The sequence below is a fragment of the Emys orbicularis genome, chromosome 2, assembly GCF_028017835.1.
Source record: "Emys orbicularis isolate rEmyOrb1 chromosome 2, rEmyOrb1.hap1, whole genome shotgun sequence".
Taxonomy (NCBI): Eukaryota; Metazoa; Chordata; order Testudines; family Emydidae; genus Emys; species Emys orbicularis.
In genome coordinates this window covers 207,754,243-207,774,827 of record NC_088684.1, presented here as the reverse complement: position 1 = coordinate 207,774,827, position 20,585 = coordinate 207,754,243, and the positions used below count along the sequence as shown (strand labels likewise).

Here is a 20,585-nt window from a genome sequence, read left to right as displayed (position 1 = left end):
TTTAGCCCTAAATGTGAGAATATTCCAGCAATAAGGAACGCTATTGAGAATGGTTCTACTGGAAGATTCCATGGAATTATTTGGCTAAATCATATACTTGCATCTTGGATTACTCCCCACTTGGTGCAGAATTAAAATGATCCATGATTATTACACAATGTCCTTCATCAGCTTGCAAAGAGCAGTGTGAACTTCCTTTCTTCTTCTATTTCCTGTTCCAGTTCTGAGAAATATGTTGAATCTTTTTCATCCTGCCCCTCTGGTCGAGCAGCTTGTATCTCACCAGATGTTCCTCGGATTTCTTGTGAAAGGATGGGAAGTGGGTTCCTGAGTGGTAACTGGGTCTCTTGAAATGGCGCAGTTGAGGTTTGATAGCTAGAGGTTATAAAACAAACAAAAAAAAGGTCACTCATTCATAAAGCTACTATCAGATTGGTGGAGAACAACCCATGGATTTTGTTGTATCCCAGTCCACCCCAACCAATATGTCTGTCTGTATAGAAGAAAGAGAAAACATATTGTCAGATTAGTGAAAGGGGGCCTAAATGTAAAGTTCAAGTCTGTATTTACCTACCTATATAGGTATCTGAGCACCAGGTTTCCTTTCTAAATATATAATAATTACTGTATCACTGAATCAAAGATGAGTTTGAGGCTCTATGCTTGGATTCAAATCCAAACTTCCCCAGAATTCAGGGATGGTTGGATCTGGGATTTTTGGTCTGACTCATTAATGAGATAGTGGTCAGCTGTGAAATTCATGCATGGATCCATACCTGGCTCTGAATCTTCTAAACTTTTAAATTGTAGGTGTTTGAATGCTTTGGGTCCATTTTTACACACCTAACACCAAGAATGAAGCATGAGATAACCAGCAGTGGGTGTGATTTGGGTTTGGTTATCAAATGTAAATGAAGTGATCAGTGAAATAGTAGCATCAGATGAATATTCTATGGAGAATGTATTACTTATAGCATCAAAGAAGCTAAAGAGATGCCCAAATGTGAACTACTTAACATTAATTTCTGATGCACACTTCGCTCTCTCATGTTAATAAATCCCAGGAGTAATAAAATGTACCATAAAATGTTCTAGTAAACAAAGTACTTCTTTTATCCCATCTCCAATAATAAATATTCTGATTCTTTCCTGTTTTCAAGGAGACTGTCATTCAGGCAAGTAGAATTAAAGTCTGCAGTGTGTCCGCTAGGTGATTTAATGCTCTTCACGAGGCATTCACTCTTCATATTCATTCTGTTTTCATTACTCAGCATGGACTCTGCCAAACTGTTGTTGGATTTCCCTCTGCTCAGCATGGAGAAAAGTTTATTGCTAAATGGAAATGTACCAGAGTCACTGCCAATGGTGATGAGCTGGCTGATAAGTATATGAGGTATATCCAGAATACTGACAGGCCATTTTTCATCTTAATTCAATAGCTGAGTAAAGGGAACACAATTCATTCAATTTCCTTAATCATTATTGACTCCCACTATGAGTATGCAGGGGTTGGGGGGTGTTATGTCAGAAGACTGGGAGTTAGGACCACTTACCCTTTCTGTGCTCTAGTTCCCCCATCTGTAAAATAGGGATAATTATAACTACTTAACTCAGAGTTTTTGAGAGGCTTAAATAATTATTGTTTGTAAAGTGATTAGATGAATGATGCTATATGAGTAGCATTATTGTTGTCTAGGCTTCATGCTTGTGAGACGTGATCTTATAGTTTTGGGGGGAATATAGGAAGTATCTCTAAGACAATATTACATGGCACATTGTTTCTGGTTTGGGATGCACATTCATCATTAATGAAAGGGACTTTGTGAAAGCCAGTGCTGCTGTTTTGAATCCCCCTGCTGGACTGCATGCATGTGCATCATATACACTGTGGAGTGGAGAAAATGTGCTACATGGAACCTTCATCTGACCAAAAAAAAAAGTCACGGTGTTAAATAAAAAGCTAAGAATAGTAAAAAGAATCAGGGTGAAAACAAAATTTATTTGATTCTGATTTTACTTTGTCATTTTTCTGAGCAGGGTAGTGTTCCATCTGTCCAGAAAGCAGAGCTGCCACTGACAAAACTTCCATGTTGGGGACAGGATATGGCCAGAATACACTGTGAGGGCCATAGTCAACTGAGCATAGAGTAGAGCAGCCCTATGTCTGCTCTAAAGTATGCTGATAGTCACACTAGCCCCTGGATGGCCCAGGGAACAAGGAGTTGAAAATGGATTGCCTCACTCTCAGCTGCATTGCCTGGATGATGGGCACAGATGAGAATTGAAATCCTAATGTACATCTGCAGAGAGTGCACCATCACAATACGTGAAAACAAATGCAGAGGAAGTGAGGAAGACTAAACAAAAATTACTCCAGTTGACCAAGAGCCAATGGAAATAGAGAGTGTTACGATTTCTTGTGTTCTCAGCTGATGCCTGTGGCTATGACTGTAATAACTGAACATATCAAATCTATGCACCACTGAGATGAAAGCAATGGTGGGACCATATTTATAAAAATAAATCCTGAGGCCCAGTGAATAAAACTTGACTCTGATTATAAATTCTCCCCATTACTGATACAGACAAAAAACAAGAACGTCATTCCCTGAGCCTGTAAAATATTGTGTGTTTTTGAGCCTTGCATTGCTACTCTAGGGTCATGTAACAACTCATAACGGGTATTCAATGAAGCTGAAAAAGTACAGAAGAAGGATGGCACAGAGAGATTAAGGTCACACAAGAAGTCATGAGCAGAGCTGGGTATCAAACTTAGACCTGCAGCATCTCAGCTGACTGCTTTAACCATAAGGCCAACCTTCCTCTCTCTTGTTAGCTGAGAGCTCACATGTACAAACACAAATAGCAATGACTCAAAGCAATAGCTGCAGGAAACAATTTGTGAACAATCTCTAAACAGAGATGTTTTTGCACAAACCATTTCTTGAATAATTTTGAAAAACAACTTTGTGGGGGCCTGCTTGCAGATAATTCCAAACAAAAAGGAAGTAAATGTATCAAACAAATTGTTTGCTGTGACCAGTTTGCCCAGATCTAATATGCAAGTTCTATTTTCAGCATCACACACAGGAACTGAGATAAGTCACTGCCTTTTACCTGGTTTTCTGTTGGAATAGGGCTAAGAGTTCTGATGCTTATCTATGTTCTCAAACCAGCGGTCAAGAGTAGTGTATTGTGCAACTTTTCATCTACTTGCGTCTAAGTTTTTGGTACAAACCTGAAACTTGGGCTAGGTTAGCCTAAGAGTGACTGAGTTTTGAGCAAACCTGGGGTACAGACTTTAGGGATACCTGGACAGTGTCTCAGGCAAATTTATAGTAAACCAAGGTTAGGTTGGAAACCCATGTGAAACGGGATCACACAAATACAGAATTCAGAAAAAACATGATTGCAAACTCATGTGAATCAAATAAAGGGAAAAAAAAAACAAAAAAAATGTAGTTCATCTAAGCTACCTCCTGCCAAACCCACTCAACTTCAGATAGTGCTAGGAAAGATGAATAGACTGAGACCCAAACTCTAGCAGAAGATAGAGTGAGGAGATCACAAGATACTTATAAAAACCACTCCTTATGAGTATCAATCATATCTAACCCTGTGCTATATATGAGAGATACAAAAAGGGTGATGTACAAACCTTGAGTCTGGAGTTTGCCATAGTTATTTAATTCATAAGTGAATCAACAAAACTGAGGAGAGTCTAGTACTGCCGAAAGTGCAGACTTTGGGCCTAGGCCTGAGAAGTGCTGAGCACCCATTACTCTCAGCGACATGCCTCTTGCAGGATCACCTCCTTACCCAGCTAGAAGATTTGACTTTGGGAAAATTCCTATCAAAGCAATATATATATATAAAAAAATCTGCATATTTCCCAGAATGCTACATGGTAAAACCTTTGCTGAAATGTTATGGAAGTGACGAGAGTGCCTATATTTTAAAATCTGATATTCAGAGTAATGTATAAGCATGGGGGAGGTGGAAAGGGGCAGGGAAATCTGACTCGCCATGAACTGAAAAGGTTTACCTCAACTGTGATATGTCATCTTGCCACATTAGCATATTATCATGTGAACTGGAGATTCAAACCAGGATAAGTGCATGATTCACACACTTATTTTATGTAACCCCTTGTAGGCTGTTTATTGAGATGCATGATATAAATGATATAAAACAGTACAGAATGAACCAGCCAAAAATAATACACAGAGTAAAAAAAAAAAAAAAAAAAAAAATCTGACACAAGAATAAAACCAATAGCCATCAAGCAAACCTCCCTGTTCTCAGAGAAATCAACTCTAAATAGAATGTAGAAGGTCAACAGATACAAATCATGTCGAGGGCAAAAAGTTGACAAAACTAGGCCTACTGAAATAAACAAGAATTGCCCAGTTTCCTAAAGACAGCCAGTGAGAGAATCCAGTGGTGAGCCTCTTGAAGCGATTTCCACAACTAAAAACTCTTGACTGGGAAAGACTTCTCCTCCCAGCCTGCTTCGTATTGAATCGGGGAACTTAGGGCCAGATCCAAAGCCGCTTAAAGACAGTGGGAGTCTTCCCATTGAATTGAATGGCCATTGCATCAGATGCTCAGAGCAACCCAGCTCTGACACCAGTTAGTAACCAACAAGCAAGGGCACACAATAAGAGGCATTCATTCAAGTACATAGGGCCTAGTTTATAAAGGGATCTATACAGTAACGCCTGATCCTGTGATGTACTGAGCACTTTCATGTCCCACTGAATTGAGGGCTCTTTCCACCATGCACAAGGGGGCCCTTAAATTGTATTGCATGGTGTACTGGCAGCCAGTGTAGATGGCAGAAGGAAGTGTGTAAGCCAGCCAACTCCTATTATAAAGAACAAGGCAGAAGCTGCATTCCACATTGGAGCCTTTGCATCAGCTTCAAAGGAGGCCTAATGAGAAGCACACAACAGTGGCTTTATCTGGATAAGGCATAATGGATGACCATGGTGAGCAAAACAGGGAGAGTCTCCAGCTAAGGCAGAGAGGGCAATCACACATCTTGATCCTTTTCCTGACATGGGCCTGCAAGCAAAAAGAGCAGGTAAGGTTTCCCCCCACAAGCTCTAATGGCATTTTCTACTCCTTAACTAAACAGTCATGCACAAACTGGCAACAAGCTCTTCAGAACACTTCCCCTTTTCCACAAACATGACTTCACTCCTGCCTGGTTGAGCTTTACCCACCTGTGTGTCATCTAATTAAAAGTGAAGGAATTCCTAAGTACTCTGCATGCCCGTTTGATAAAGTGCAGTTTTGATAGTGAATGTTTTGTAAGCCCTGATGTGATCAAGGATCAAGTACACAGGATTAGATTCTCTCCTCGGTACGTGTGTGTAACTCTTATTGGCATTCAACAAGACAAAACAATCGTGCATTGATGGTAATTGTGTGAAGCGAAAGTGATGATTTAAAATAGCACAATAGACCTGGGAAATGAGTCCTTATAGAAAACAATATAGTCAACACCAGGTGCTCAGAGCCAGTGTTTTAGGTTTGATATGTCAGGAAGGAGTTAAAATTCAGCCAGCAGAAAAGACAGAAACTGCTGAGAATCAAGGACATAGTTTCTGTCAATACATGATAACTTAGTTCAGCTTATCAGTAAGAAAGAACAAAGCTTGTGCCCATGGAAAGAAACAGTTCAGCGAGGAAAACAGGATCGGGCCCAGACAAGCAAGCAGGAATATTTCAGTAGCACAAACGGCACTGACAATTGTAAACAACCGATAAGCTTATATGGTCAATGCCCGCCCAGTAACTTAGTTCTTAGAACAAAATAAACCTTCCCTTCACAGGCCCCATGTTTATGTGATGGCTTTCATCTTCAACTGCTATGCAGAATAGGCAAACAGAGCTCTAGTAACTGGGCTTTATGAAGACTGCAAGAATCTCACCTTCTGTGAGCAGTATAAGGTTATATAATTTCAAAGGTACATGAAATGAACTAAACCAGGGGTCGGCAACCTATGGCACACGTGCCAAAGACGGCACGTGCGCCGATTTTTAATGGCACGCTGCTGCCTGCCGGGGTCCTGGCCGCCGGCAGCGGGCTGAGTGGGGCCGGCGGCCGGGATCCCGGCAGGCAGCAGCGTGCCATTAAAAATCCTTCCCGGCCCGGCCCGCTCTTCTCCGCCCCTCCCGCCGGCATTTGCACATGCTTTCCTGACCTCCGTCACTTCCGGCGGGAGTTTGTTTCCGGGTTAGCGTGTCCATACTGCTACCTCGTGTCCACGGAGTCTGAGCGGCCCCAGAAGCGGCTCCGCCGGCAGGGGCAGGAAGAGGGACCTGGCCCCACAGGAGTTGCAGCGCCCGCGAGGCCTGTAAGTGGGGAAGGGTCCTGGGTCCCAACTGTGCGCCCGCCCCGAGCACGGCCAGCCCCACTCCCTGGACTCAGGCATGCTGCCCCGGGGTTGGAGCCCCGGTGCCGGGATGAGCTCGGCTCTGTACTGGGGCAGGCCGCGTCCCATAGCCTGAACCCGGGGGCTGTGGCTCGCCACTTGCTGGACCCTGGGAACAGCTGGGTCGCGCCTCTTTCCTCACCCCACTCCCCTCCGGCATTGAGGGCAGAACCCAGGAGTCCAGAGCCCTAGTCTCCATCTGCTCCACACCCCACCCCTCGAACAACTAGAGCCCAGCTAGAAACCTAGGAATCCAGAGTCCTCGCTCCCAGCACTCCTCCCCAAAGCGTCAGACACCAGCCCCTTCCCAGAGCCCAGGAGTCCCAACTCCCACACAGCTCCCCGCCCTACCCCCCCACACTCCCCCAAGCCCCTGCCCTGATCCCTGCACCCCCCTCACACACCACCAGCCCCCTGCCCTGACCTGACCCCTGCACCCCCCTCACACACCACCAGCCCCCTGCCCTGACCTGACCCCTGCACCCCCACATCCCTCAGCCCTCTGCCCTGACCCCCCATCACACACACCTAGCCTTCTGCCCTGACCCCTGCACCCCACACGACCCCAGCCCTGACTCCAGCACCCCCACACATACCCAGCCCCCCCACCCCATGCCCTGACTCTTGCACCCCCCACATCCCCACCCCCACCCTGAGCACCAAATGGGAGCTCCTGCACACACACACACACATTCCCACCTGCACCCCTTGCACCAAATGGGAGCTGCCCAGGTAAGCGCTCCACACCCAAACCTCCTGCCCCAACCCTGAGCCCCCTCCTTCATTCTAGCTCCTGGCCAGATTCTACACCCCAACCCCCAGCCTGGTCCTTCACTCCCAGCCCTGTGCTCAATGCACTCCCACCCTCAGCTCAGTGCAGAGAGAGAGGAAGAGAACGGGCTCGAACTAGGGAGAAGGTAGGTACCCACTCTATGTGGGCAGGGCCGGGACCCCAGACCGGCAGCGGGCTGAGTGGTAGCGGGCTGAGATGCTGAGCCCACTGCCGGTCTGGGATCCCGGCCACTGGCCCTGCTCAGCCTGCTGCCAGCCCCGGATTCTGGCTGTCAGCCCCGGGTTCTGGCTGCCAGCCCCTTGCCAGCCGGGGTCCCGGCCGCTGATCCCACTCCCTGCGGCGTAAGATCAGCATTTTAATTTAATTTTAAATGAATCTTCTTAAACATTTTGAAAACCTTATTTACTTTACATACGACAATAGTTTAGTTATATAATATAGACAGAGAGAGACCTTCTAAAAAACGTTAAAATGTATTATTGGCACGTGAAACCTTAAATTAGAGTGAATAAATGAAGACTCCGCACACCACTTCTGAAAGGTTGCCGACCCCTGAACTAAACACAGATTATGTTCCATAAGGAAAATCCTTCATTAGCCCATTTTTATGGATGACTACTTGGGCAAGTTACAGATGCCGTCATTTTCTAAGCTGGTATTTAGCTGTTAAATGAAGTGAGAAGCATTCAGCAGCTTTTCTCTTACTTTCTCTTCTTTTGCCACTGAAGGGGTCACACGCAGTAATTAAGAGTAGCACCTCATGGACAGTGGAGGAGGAGAATCAAGATTGAAACGCTCAAGAAATGTTCTGTGCTAGGGGAGGGGAGAGGAATTAGTCTCCAAGTAGTTTTAAAAACATCTATGTGTTTGTACAAAACTCAGTGGCCCCAGTTGTCTCCTTCAGTAGAAAAACTCACAGGAGGGAAAAGAGAAAAACAGTACCTTCCAAAACAGCATGAGGACCTCGCTGCTGTGGGGTCACCAGTTCATCCAGGATTCAAACTGCTGTAGGCCTCAGTTGCTAGACATGAGAGTCCTCTGTCCTGGTAAAGTATACAGCTCACTGGCTAATGTGTTATGTTGCTCTCTATGCTCAAGCATGTGCTATCGGCTTGAGAGCCTGGCTCTTTAGCTCATGCTATGGTGACAGAGGCTTTCAGCTCTGGAGGTCACCAGTTCAACCACTGGTGCATCAGCCAGGATGGTAGACATCACATATGTACTCCCCCTACTACCAACATGTCCCCACACAGGGTGTATACACCCTTGGCCATATCCCAAAACATACCATTTGAAGTGCTGGGCAGTACTAGCTGCTACCACATCTTTCTGCATTCAACAGAGGGGCTGTGGCTGCCAGCTGAGTAGAGGAGCTTGTGGGGAATGGTTCTTGAGTCTTTTCCTCTCCTCAGAGCAGTAGCCACAATTCGGCCCAATAGTTGTAAAGTGGAAATTGGCAAAACTGGTTGGAAAACATGTTTTGTTTCCAAGCTTCTGAAAGTGTATAACAGCAATGAACCCAAGAAATATAACTGGCAATTTATTAACCGTATCTCTTTCTTTCCCTTGTGTGCCTATCTATCCAGCCAGCCATTTCTAAGGCTTGGTCTACACTTACCCCCCAAGTCGAAGTAAGGTACGCAAATTCAGCTACGTGAATAACGTAGCTGAATTCGACATACCTTACTTCGAACTTACCGCGGTTCAGACGCGGTCCACACGCGGCAGGCAGGCTCCCCCGTCGACTCCGCGGTACTCCTCTCGTCGAGCTGGAGTACCGCAGTCGACGGGGATCACTTCCTGGTTCGATTTATCGCGTCCAGACCAGACGCGATAAATCGAACTCGGAACTTCGATCCGCAGCCGTCGAACTACCCGGTAAGTGTAGACTAGCCCTGAGACTCTTATAAGCTATGGGACGAAGGCCCAGATTTTTACAATTATTTAGTGGCTGCAATGCTCAACTGACTTAGGAACCTACATTTCTTTTTGAAAAGACCTAAGCCTAAACACCTTTACAAATCTGGGCCTGAGCACCAAAAGTTATAGCTAAGTTACAAAATCAAAAAACCCCAAAGCACAAAACTTCATTTCCTCTTCAGTGCAGGAAAACTGGGGGAAAAATAACATTAAATCATTCTTCCTACTGGAAAGTTACACAGAATAATCACCAACCTGTGCTCCTACCGTTACCCTGAAGGTGAGTTCTGTAATACATCAAATGCTTAACGGAGTTTTCTCCATTTCTATAGCAACATGAATTCATCAAAGAGTCAATTAACAATGATTTTCTTCTGTCTAGGTTTTGCCTCTATCATAACAAAGATATTTTTAAAATCTACCGTCCTGGAGAAGATGTGAAATATCTGAAAGTATGTTTGGGAAGGATCGTAGGGAGGAGGGGGAAAGAGTCAATCTTAAAATGGCTATTCAGTACCCAGTGTGCTTCACAAAAGAGCCTGTAGTTCTGGCCACAAAGCAGAAGAAATGTCCCTTTGGCAAAGGGATGTTATACTCAAATAACAGATGCCTAATTATTACCATTATTATGCTGCTGCTATATACAGCACTGTATGCAGGGTTAGATATCCTTGACCTCTCCTGGGAAACTCACAAACTAAGTCACATCAATAGAAGTGAAAATACAACCTTTGGGGTCCACCAGTGGACTTGTGCTACCTGTCTATTTAAATTGTAAGCTCCCTAGGGCATGAACAATATCATTCTCTGTGCATAGAACAGATGTGTGCACACCGATGCTGTGACGGGGCGCCTGCCCCACACTGGCCCTCAGAAGGTTAAAACCAGCATAGAGAGGCTGAGCATCAGGCAGCCAAAGGAGTGGCTGCAGGGGAAACAGCCAATTAGGGCCCCGCCAGCTCATATAAAAGGAAGCTGGACCAGAGCCACTTGGTCTGCTGCAGGGAGCCCTAGGGAGAAGACTGGATTCCTAGAGGGCTACAGCGAGACCAGCACCTGGGCAAGGGCAGGTGCTAGCTGGGAGCTAGGGAGAGCTCCTGACAGGCTGCCAGGACTTATGGGCTCGAGGCCCTGGGAAGAGGGCAAAGTAGCTGGAGCCAGAGGCAGGAGCAGAAGGCACTGAGGCTGTGGGGAAGTGGCCCAGGGACTAGAGACAGTCAGCTGGAAGGAAGAGGCAGCAGGAAGCTGCTGTTTGCAGGGTCCCTGGGCCTGCCCCCCACCCCCCACTAGATTTTGAAGGTGTGGCCTGGCTGTGGACTGCCAAGCCACTGTGAGGAGTGTCTGGACTCTTATTGGAGGAGTCTCCCAGAAGGGGGAGAAACCTGATTGTGACACGCCCGGATGGCTGTGCCACGAAGCAGATGCCGAGAGAAAGGAACTCAAATGGGTCTGCAGGTGGAGAAGAGGATGGGAGAGCTACCACCACCTGAGGGCGCGCCCTCTGGGACTGAGCTAATTCCCAAAATGCCCAGCAGGAGGTGCTAGTGCATTGGTGAAACTCTACTCCTACTGAAGTCAATGAAAGATTTGTCATTGACTTCACTGGGAACAGAAATAGGTCAGCTCTGAGCATTACTCACAACCACACCCTTCAAGTTCAATTCACATGCATCCTGCCACAGAGGCGATGCATATACTGTGCTCTCCATGGAGACTTTACATTTGTTCTTTCTTGCTTTGCTGTTTTCCCTTAATCTGCAATAAAATCATTTGAAATGAAATTGGACAGTTGCTCTTTGTGTATGGAAAAAAAATAAAGAAAGGTAGTGATGGTGAGAACTGTATAATGACAAATAGCTCTGAGAAAGTGAGGGGCTTTCCTGGTTAAATAGAACAAACAACAAAACTAAAGTTCTCCAGTAGAGAACATGATGCATGTAGGTGGAGATGGGGGTGTCCCCTCCTGCTTCTTAATGGAGCACAGCTGCCTCCAACAAAGAGCAGATGCCTATAAACTTAATAGTGCAGTACATAAATAGCAAATCAGAATTGTTACAAAGCTATATGCCCCACAGGGCTACATAAATATTACACTTAACTTTTCCCATCAATATATCACAAGTTTGTGGGTATGAATAACTGATTCATGCCCTGTACCAAACTATAAACATTTCTATGTGAACTCTACAATGGCGTGTACAAGTACAATGGTACATTATGATACATGCACATTCAGAAAATCTATTAAGTCAATGCCAAAACATACACTGATGTGGGAAAGTTTTAATAAAGAGAGAGAAAACACAGCCAGTTATTTATTTAAGTGCCACTCAGAAGCCTTCTTTGTACAGTCCATTATGAGATGGTTAACAATACACAATGTGACAGAGCAAAGACTGAATAGGCACCAGGTTTACATTGTATGGATCAGCTAAACTACAGTAAGACAGTCTGAAGTGTTCTCCTGCTGCAAGGTACATAGATAGAGCCCTCGGTGCCCTCACTCCTAAAGGGGGATGTTCAGGATTGCTGGTGTTCAAGTCAGGTGACCTAACGGTAGTAAAAACAATGGAAATGTTAATTGGTCAGTACACTCAAAGTAACAGCCTGAAAATCTGCTCCGTTAGCACTGTGGGGAATGGACAGCTGCTGCAATACACACATTTTTGCTGCTATGTATACTAACCTTATGTATCAACAGTAAAAGACAAATACAGCAGTATGTGCTATACTAGAGGTATATTAACATATTCCCTCAGCATTTATGTATTTGAATTCTACCACTTCTGTTTAATATAGCTCTTTTCATAGCTCTCAAAGCACTTAACCTTGAGTAAGCATTATTATCCCCCATTGTATGGATGGGGGAAACTGAGGCACAGAGCAGTGAAGTGACTTGCCCAAGGTCACCCAGAGAGTTGATAGCAGAGAAGGGAAGAGAATTTATATCTTGTGTAACACTCTCCAGTGCCTGATCCTCTGCACTGTACTCCCTCCTTTTTTTAACTACCCTGTTGTAATTACCTACATTCTGAGAGCAAATATCATGTGCAAGTAGGCAGGCAACACCTATTATGTGCAAGTGCTCACTAGCTTATTACAGCAACAAAAATGTCATGGACAACATGGATGAAAAGCAGTCTGTAAACATTGCTTGTTAAAACAAGTGTATTATCAGGGGAATAGTGCAAGAGTGCAAACAACATATTAAAAGCAATCTAGGAACAAATTCCTCCTCTGCTGTCCATAAATGTTTAACTTATACATTAACCACCCTTTAAAAAAAAATTACATGCCTTTCCATAAAATGTCTCCAAATGTCGGAGCTAGTAGGTTTTTATTATGATAGTAATCTTCAAGGCAGTCCTATCCAAAGTCATCTGAAACAGGAGCACACATATAACAATGTCAATATAAATGTACACACATTTTAAAAAAATTATAGCACCCAGGGCAAGGGTGTTAAAGAAATGGGAGCAGGCAAAATCTACAGCTAATGCTACAATACCTATTAACTACTTCAGCCAATAACGAGGCATTCAATACATTAAGAGAATGATTGTATGGTGTTTACTGTACTGTACCTTCTATTTAGGAATGGCTTCAGGCAACGTTTGTAACAAAGGTCTTCAGAGAAGTGATGTGACCAGTTTCTTATGTTTTACTTTCAGTGATGGTCCATATTTATTAGAGGGCACAGTTGTGCATGAGGCTTCAAAGAGTATGCTGCTTCATCTGAGAAAATTAACATTTTCAAGTATCTCTCCATTGTTTTACTGAGTTACAGCCAGTGATCTGTACAGCTTATACTGGGTTGTACCTTGAAGAAAATTCTGCTGACTGTGCTGTTATTTTGACGTGAAATTATCTCATGCCACGGCTAGCAAGACGATGTCAGTCACACAGTGATGTGCTATTGCATATTGATGTCCATATGCAGAGCTGTATTGTACCTTGAATACCTGCATTTATATCCCAGATAGTCCTCAAAAAATGAATGTAGTCACTAATTCTTCAATGCCTTTCCAAATCAGAAGTGAACTGCTTTCCTTGGGTTCTCTTTTTTTTAGCCACACTCCAGGTGATTCAACATGAACTTACCTGTGCTCTCATCCAATGTCGTCCAAAGGTGTATGTCCTTACTACCCCTCCATGCTGAGTCATTCTGAGTCACCATTTCATATTGCTTTCCCTTATTGCCCTCCCTCCTTCTGAGTGAAATTGTGTGAGACCATGGGATAAAGATAAAGAGATAAAGGGCCTCTGGAGGATGGTATCGCTGACATAGCAAAGAGAGCAGGGACTTGGGGGGAGAGAGAACTGAAAAACAGCTGCCCTGTGATTCACCGAACAAACATATTACTTCTCTTCTACTCCTCTATGTGGGTGACAAGAACGAAGCCCGTTTTTCTTACCACATTCAGCAGACTAAAATAATTTGCACAAAGCAATCCACAAAACATAAGCTTTTTTTTTTTTTTTTTTTTTTTTTTTTTTTTAAGTTAACACAGGGTCCATCCAATCGAAGTCTCAAAACAGGAGTGGATTTTTGAGTTAACTGTGACCTTGGTGGGTAGGACTTAATTCTTGGTGGAATTACTGTTTGAAAAGATTAAAAACCCTCCTGATTACCTATTTGTGTGGCTGTACATGATACAAACACATTCTGGCATGGAGGTACCTACTGACCTGGCAACGTAAGGTGGCTTGTCGTGGAACCTGAGCCTGGTGCCTCGTTTGAATGTCGCTTTGAACCTTTAAAAAGAAAGAATTGTCTCAGAAGTGACGGGTGAGCTGCAGGCCTGCCTCTGTGCAAATGCTTTTTATACTATCACTGCCACTCGATAGTGTCAGCTTCTTTCTGTCATGTCTTCTCAACTTGTCCTTAGCAGCGTTAGTAACGTGGGTGGAGCTAACTTCCTTACAAAACCAGGCTACTTTCCTCTGTTTGAGCAGCCTTCTTTGGCCCTTTTGATTTTAGAGGAGCCAACATCGAATACCTCTTCACTTGCTTCTATTCAACTTTTTTGGCAGAACATGGGGCGAGTGATAAATGATTTTGTTGGTGGCATTTTCCTCCATATTTTGACCAGTTTTTGAATATTCATTCCATTATACATTTATTCCAAAGAAGGGAATCTAAAATATTGCAAGTGGAGATCAGCCCCCAAATCACCAGATCCAAACACCTGGCAGCTTTGTATTTGGATCTGAAGTTCACAGCTGGCCTCTATAATGGGTCAGCCAAAGCCCTGGATCACAACAGCTACCAAAACTTGTGGGCTGGTTTCCTCTCTACCTGAAGGAGTTTAGGCAAAGTGCTGAGAGGCTGACAAAAGCAATGAACTACCAGAATTTAAGAAGACCAATTGATACCTATTGTGCCCTTATGAAAATCAATAAGAATGACCATGTGCTTGAGAGACATGTTGACCTTATTAAAAATAAGAAGCGAAAAGCCCCACAACCTCTTAGTGGACAGTCATGAACTATATATCCCCCATTAAGGAGAAATGGCTGAAGTCTCTCTCCAACACTGATGATCATGAGTCTCATTTTATTAAAAAGAGAAAGGCTGACAAGATCTTCAGAATGGGGACTAAAAGAAAGAAAAAAAAAGTAGCCACATTCTCAGAGTGAGACTCTGCCCCTTACTCATGTCACAAATAGTCCTGGTGAGGGTATCAGAACCTGGCCCACCGTGAGTAAATGTAGTTGTATTCGTAGCTGGAGTTTATGGATGTGTAAGCACTATATGAACAGAGGAGTCCAGTGCTCAGAGATTGGCACCGGATTTCCAGGTGGAGTGAAAGGGGATGGTTTTAAGCTAAAAAGCTTCAAAGGGCTTGGGGCCTGCCAGTCTGAGCGATTACTTCTTTCCCAGTACAGCACCTGACACAACTGATATCAATAGACACAGTTGAGCTTGATTCCTTTCGTAGCCAGTGAACTACTTGCAGGGCTTTCTCTGTGTGGGCCCCTTGACTTTGGAATTCACACTCCATTGGTCTGAAATAGCCCAATTTTGATGACTTTCAGGCTATATTTCAAAATTTTCTCTTTAAGCAGGCATTTGAGAGTAGTTGATCATTATGTGGGGTGTGACATTTTCGTGGGTTCTGGAGGATTCTGCTGTGCTGTTTCTGGTTGAGGCTTCTTTATGGACTGTAATTTAAATAATCTGTCAAGGCAGATTAAACCCTTGGAATAGGTGTTTTATGTGTTCAAACGTAAATAAACAAACAGTGCATATGTAATGCTATGATGCGCTCTAATATTGTAACAAGGGGATCTCTCAAAAGTTTCCCCTTAATCTTCAATAAATCTCATGAACAAGGGATTTATCTGCTTGCAGAGAGGAGAGTGAATTACTGTGAAATCTATTCATTTACTTTCCCATTTAAACATAAAACGCGTGTAACTAGGGTTGCCAACTTTCTAATCGCACAAAACCAAACACACTTGCCCCACCCGCTGCCCTGCCCGCCCCTTCTCCAAGGCCCCACCCCCCACTCACTCCATCCCCCCTCCCTCTGTCGCTCACTCTCCCCCACCCTCACTGGGCTGGGGCAAGGGGTGGGGATGCGGGATGTGGTGAGGGCTCCGGCTGGGGGTGCATGCTCTGGGGTGGGGCCAGAAATGTGGGGTTCAGGAGGCGGTGAGGGCTCTGCCTGGAGGTGTGGGCTCTGGGGTGGGAGCTGGGGATGAGGGGTTTGGGGTGCAGAAGGGGACTCAGGGCTGGGGCAGGGGGTTGGGGTGCAAGATACGGGCTCCAGGAGGGATTTAGGGTGCAAGAGGGGGTTCCGACCTGGGGCCAGGGATTGGGGCATGGAAGGGCATCCAGGGTGTGGGCTCCAGATAGGCCGCACTTACCTCAGGTGGCTCCTGGAAGCAGCCAGCATGTCTAGCTCGGGTGGCCAGGGAGCTCTGCGCGCTGCCCGTGCCCGGAGATGCCACCCCTGCAGCTCCCATGGTTCCCAGCCAATGGGAGCTGCGGAGCCAGCACTTGGGGTGGGGACAGCGCGCAGACTCCCCGTGGCTGCCCCTGTGCCTAGGAGCCAGACATGCCGGCCGCCTCCAGGTGCCGCACGGAGCCAGAGCAGGCAGGGAGCCTGCCTTAGCCCCGCTGTGCTGCTGCCTGGACTTTTAGCAACCCAGTCAGCAGTGCTACCAGAGCTGCAAGGGTCCCTTTTCGACTGGGCGTTCCGGTCAAAAACCAGACACCCGGCAACCCTACGTATAATCAAGGATGAAGACGGCACTCGGATGTTACTCAGTAAACAGAATTGTTATTTGAAACAAAAGGTTTTGTTATTGGAAGGCAGACATGAGTAGAGACAAACTGGCAGGTAGATGTGTGGGAAACCTGGGATCTAAATCTGGATTTCCCCTGAGCCTGCTTTTTGGTTTAAGCCCCATCATAAAATTTGACTCTGGAATAGGATCCAAATGTCTCAAAAATTTGGGGGGGGGGGCATCTGTAATAATCCAGAGTTCAGGCCCATCTCTAACATAGTGTATATAAAATAGATAAACTCACACTATATAGATGCACATACAAATATATAGTTCTGACCTTGACACAAAATATTGTTTAAAGAGAAAGACCCACACACACTTCTGAAAGACAGTGTTGCCTGGCGGAATGGGACAGGTTAGCTGTCAAGAACTCCTAAATTCTAATCCCAAATCTGACACCAACTCACGTATGTGGCCTTGGGCAAGTTACCTCTACATTCTGTCTCAGTTTCCCTAGCTGTAAAATGGGGCCTGTACTACCTACCCATATTTCTCACAGGGATTCTGATGAGTAAGTAGTTAATGTCCATACAGTGCTTTCAACATGAAAAGTAGTACACCAGTGTTGATTTTTGTTATTCTGCAAAGAGACAGTGCAGAGCTCCATGTCTGTGGCAGATATAAAAAGTGACTGAACAAACCACCCCTTCCCCCATTCAAATTCAAATGGAGTGGAGACCTCATTGACTTTATTTGGTAATAGGATGGACATACATGTACTCATTTACAGAAAAACTGGAATGCTGGAAAAGTGTTTTATACATTTAGAGACTACAAGCCTCTTCTTTCAAATAAGGAACTTAACAAAAAATGCAAAACTGAAAGGAATTGTGCCCATGTAATGGCAAGTGTTCTCAACTCTGCTGAGAAGAATTTAAAACAATATTTATTTATTGTAAAGTCTGAACAAAGCAAAGAGGTTTTTCTCCAACAAACTTGTGTTTAACTGTTGCTTTAAAATGGATTTTGATTTGTTTTCTAATTGCCTGATGCAAAACACATATAGCAACCTGCCTCCTGCCTGCTTGAAAAAGGCTCTGGATTACAGGTGTATACTACTTATATTACTTCAGTTCAACAAGACATCTCCATTATAATTTCTGCTAATATAAAGATAGTCTAAAGTGTATGTTCAGCTTTATATATATAGGACTCCCTGCACAACGTCAGCTGAGAAAAGATTATTTTACAATCTTGAATCCTTGCATTTTGGTTAATTTCCCCCTTTCCCCCCCTTCAAAACAAGTTGAACGTTCTCTAGATTCATCAGGACCCATTGCTACAAATGTAATTTGAGAGCAGTGAAATCTAGGCTTAGAGGTAAACTGGTAATTTACAGACTTCCTTCCTGCCGAAGGTAGTCAGTGTACTACTTTGTGCCTCTGCTGTAACTTCCTACTGATCTAAGCTGCTTCACAAGTAGCATCATAGGAACAAAGACTGATTTTTTCAGTATTATTTAAATCCATTGTGGAGGGAGCAAAGCCCTCCACACTGAAGGAGGACACCACTACCATTATATAGGGGGGCTTCAGATTGAATCACCCAGCATTTAGCATGCTGTATACATGTTCTCATTTACACTTTGATTCCAGTTCCCAATGGGGATGCTAGTGGAACTGAACGGAGCTTGTGCGCAACTTCCATCAGTTTCAGTGCAACTGATGACATGTTTGGGCCCAAGGTGTTGTTTTATTTTATTTTTTGCTCTAAGCTGATGTTGCAAATGCAATGGCTTTTGTCTGCGGGGGGGAAAGGGAAGAGAAATCTTAATGGGAGAATCTGGGCCTGCAGACGACCAGAAGTTCTGGTAAAACCCAATCAGAACCCTACAAATAAAAATAGCAAATATTTAAAAAAATTGTATATAAAATTGTATAAAAATATCATCCAAGCCAGAAGAAAAGGAAAATGCTCACTCTGCCACTAGGATTTATCACTACACAACACCTATGGCCATAATTGATTGTTTTATATACTCACTCCTACAATCATCCAGCAAAGATGATGAGATTACATATACACATCCTCCTATCACAGGATGGCTTCTAGAACCAGGCAAAGATGAGTACACAACAGGCCTTATACACACACGCTAATGAAATAAAAGGAATACAAAGTGCCAACAGTGTATTGTGGAGCCTGTAGGTGTGTACGGTCATGGTTTTGTGTACTTGTGTGTGAGACAGAGGATGAAGAGAGAGTCACAGTTCTGCTTTGTTGCCAGTGAGAAATCTCACACTATATTTGCTCAGAAAAAGAAAAAAACAACATGCTGGGAAGGAAGAGTAAAAAATCTGAGAAACCTGAAACAAAGTGCCTGCTTTTCTGTTTTAATGGCAAATAATGTGATCAATGGTGGTCAAACGATTTGCTTTTAGCTTGGACCACAGAGATCAGAGATGGAAAAGACCTATCTGATCACCAAACCCATCTCCCTGCGAGAACAGGATACTCATCCCCTGAGAGAATATGTTTCAGATATTAAATTGACACTGCACTTGATCTGAGCCCATGGTGGGGAATATTAATTGAAATAAATGGACAAAGTATAATTGACTTCACTGGGAGGAGGATTGGAGCCTGAGAAGTCTGGAAGTAAAGTATGCTTTTCCTATCAAGTTTTCTCATTTGGGCCCCCTCTTCCACGCTGCTGCAGGTGTTAACACAGCTTTCTATCTTCAGCTTGTAAAGTCTCTTACCATATTTAAGCTTCAATATTCAGAAATCTCACATGCACAGCTAAGGGACTGGTATTGGGTACGCAGATGGAAAATAGAGGGCCATTGTTTTGTGTTTGCTTATTTGATGATGAAGCGGTGGATAAAATAAATAAATAAATGGACTTCACACTCCTGTCATTCATACATTGGTGATAATCAGGAGAAACACCACTGAAGTCATAGGAGTTATACCAGTATGAAACTGGTACAAGTGTGATGAGAACAGGGCCAAATAATTAGCTATTTAGGGAAATTTCCTCAGTCCATGAAGATGCACAGATATTCCCCAGTTGAGGCTGTGGCCCTTAGATGGGCAGGAACTTTCTCATTCAGTTTCTATCAATGTTTAAGTTATACCGATTTTTTTAAATTAAAAAGCAGATCCAAAATCAGTTATAGATTTTGTGTGTACACTCCATGAGCTAAAATGTAAAGTCTTTGCAACTTTCTGCATACAGAATTTGAACATGATCAATTGTACGCACAAATAATAAAATCTACCCATTCCAAACCTCATTTGCACACAAGCTGAGCACAAACAAGCTTTGCATGTTTAAATTCTAGTGTTTGTATGTTCAGGTGGCCTTTTTCAAAAATTGCATGTCAGTTTTTTTCACAAGCACAAAAGAGGCTGTAATGAGGCCCCTTTGAAAATTCACTCCCAGCTACAAATCAATGGGTATTGAAAACAGAACAATTAAAAAGGTCTTCTTTATTTACCTACCAGGACCTAAGTTCAGGTTTCTGGGTTTCCCCTGCTATAGTACAGAACAACACTAGTGCCTAAATGTAAAATGCCAATGTAAAACAATGCATCTTTATTTAAAGAGAGAGTGTTGAAATTGTGACGACTCTAAAATATTTTTAAATCTGAAATTGCAAGAGTTTTTAGAAGCCCTAGAGTCAGGTATCTATGTTTCTCTTGTGACTGTGGATAATGTCATTAATACCAAAAGACATTATTTATAAGGAAAAACAGAAAACCTGAGGTCACGCCCTTGATGAAAAGCTGTGCAGTTCATGTTTAAAGCTGGTCAAGTAGTGGACATAAGCATTCGACCATGTGCTTTTAAATGATGCATCAAAATCGTTTTGTTTTGACAACTGACCCTGCCTACTCCTAATTATCTTTGCATGTTGTCAGAGACACGTCCAGTTTTCCCATCAACTAAATCATTATCGGAGTACAGAATTGGGAACATTTAAACTTTAAAAAATGTAAGTAAATTGTAAATTAACAATAAAATCTGCTGACACTCCTGAAGGGCAGCTTGGGCCTTTGTTAGATAGAAGCACAGGCACCATTTATTTATGTTAACGGAGCTACGCCTGTTCTCTGAAAACCAGTTACTTTGAAAAGTCTAAATACGGACAAGTTAGCGGGGCACCAAGGAAATCTCTCCCTAC

At 43.8% G+C, this 20,585-nt stretch overlaps 1 protein-coding gene across 2 annotated transcripts in view; it reads right to left on the bottom strand.

Annotated features, from left to right (window-relative positions):
* Positions 1-205: 205 nt before the first annotated feature.
* Positions 206-20,585, bottom strand: part of PDE1C (phosphodiesterase 1C) — a 441,585-nt gene continuing 421,205 nt past the window's right edge. For both annotated transcript variants that reach the window (XM_065398465.1, XM_065398466.1), the window contains 2 exons: positions 13,846-13,911; positions 206-375 (listed from right to left, as the gene is read on the bottom strand). In XM_065398465.1, coding sequence (XP_065254537.1) covers positions 206-375; positions 13,846-13,911 — 236 coding nt within the window. The remainder of the gene's footprint in view (positions 376-13,845; positions 13,912-20,585) is intronic.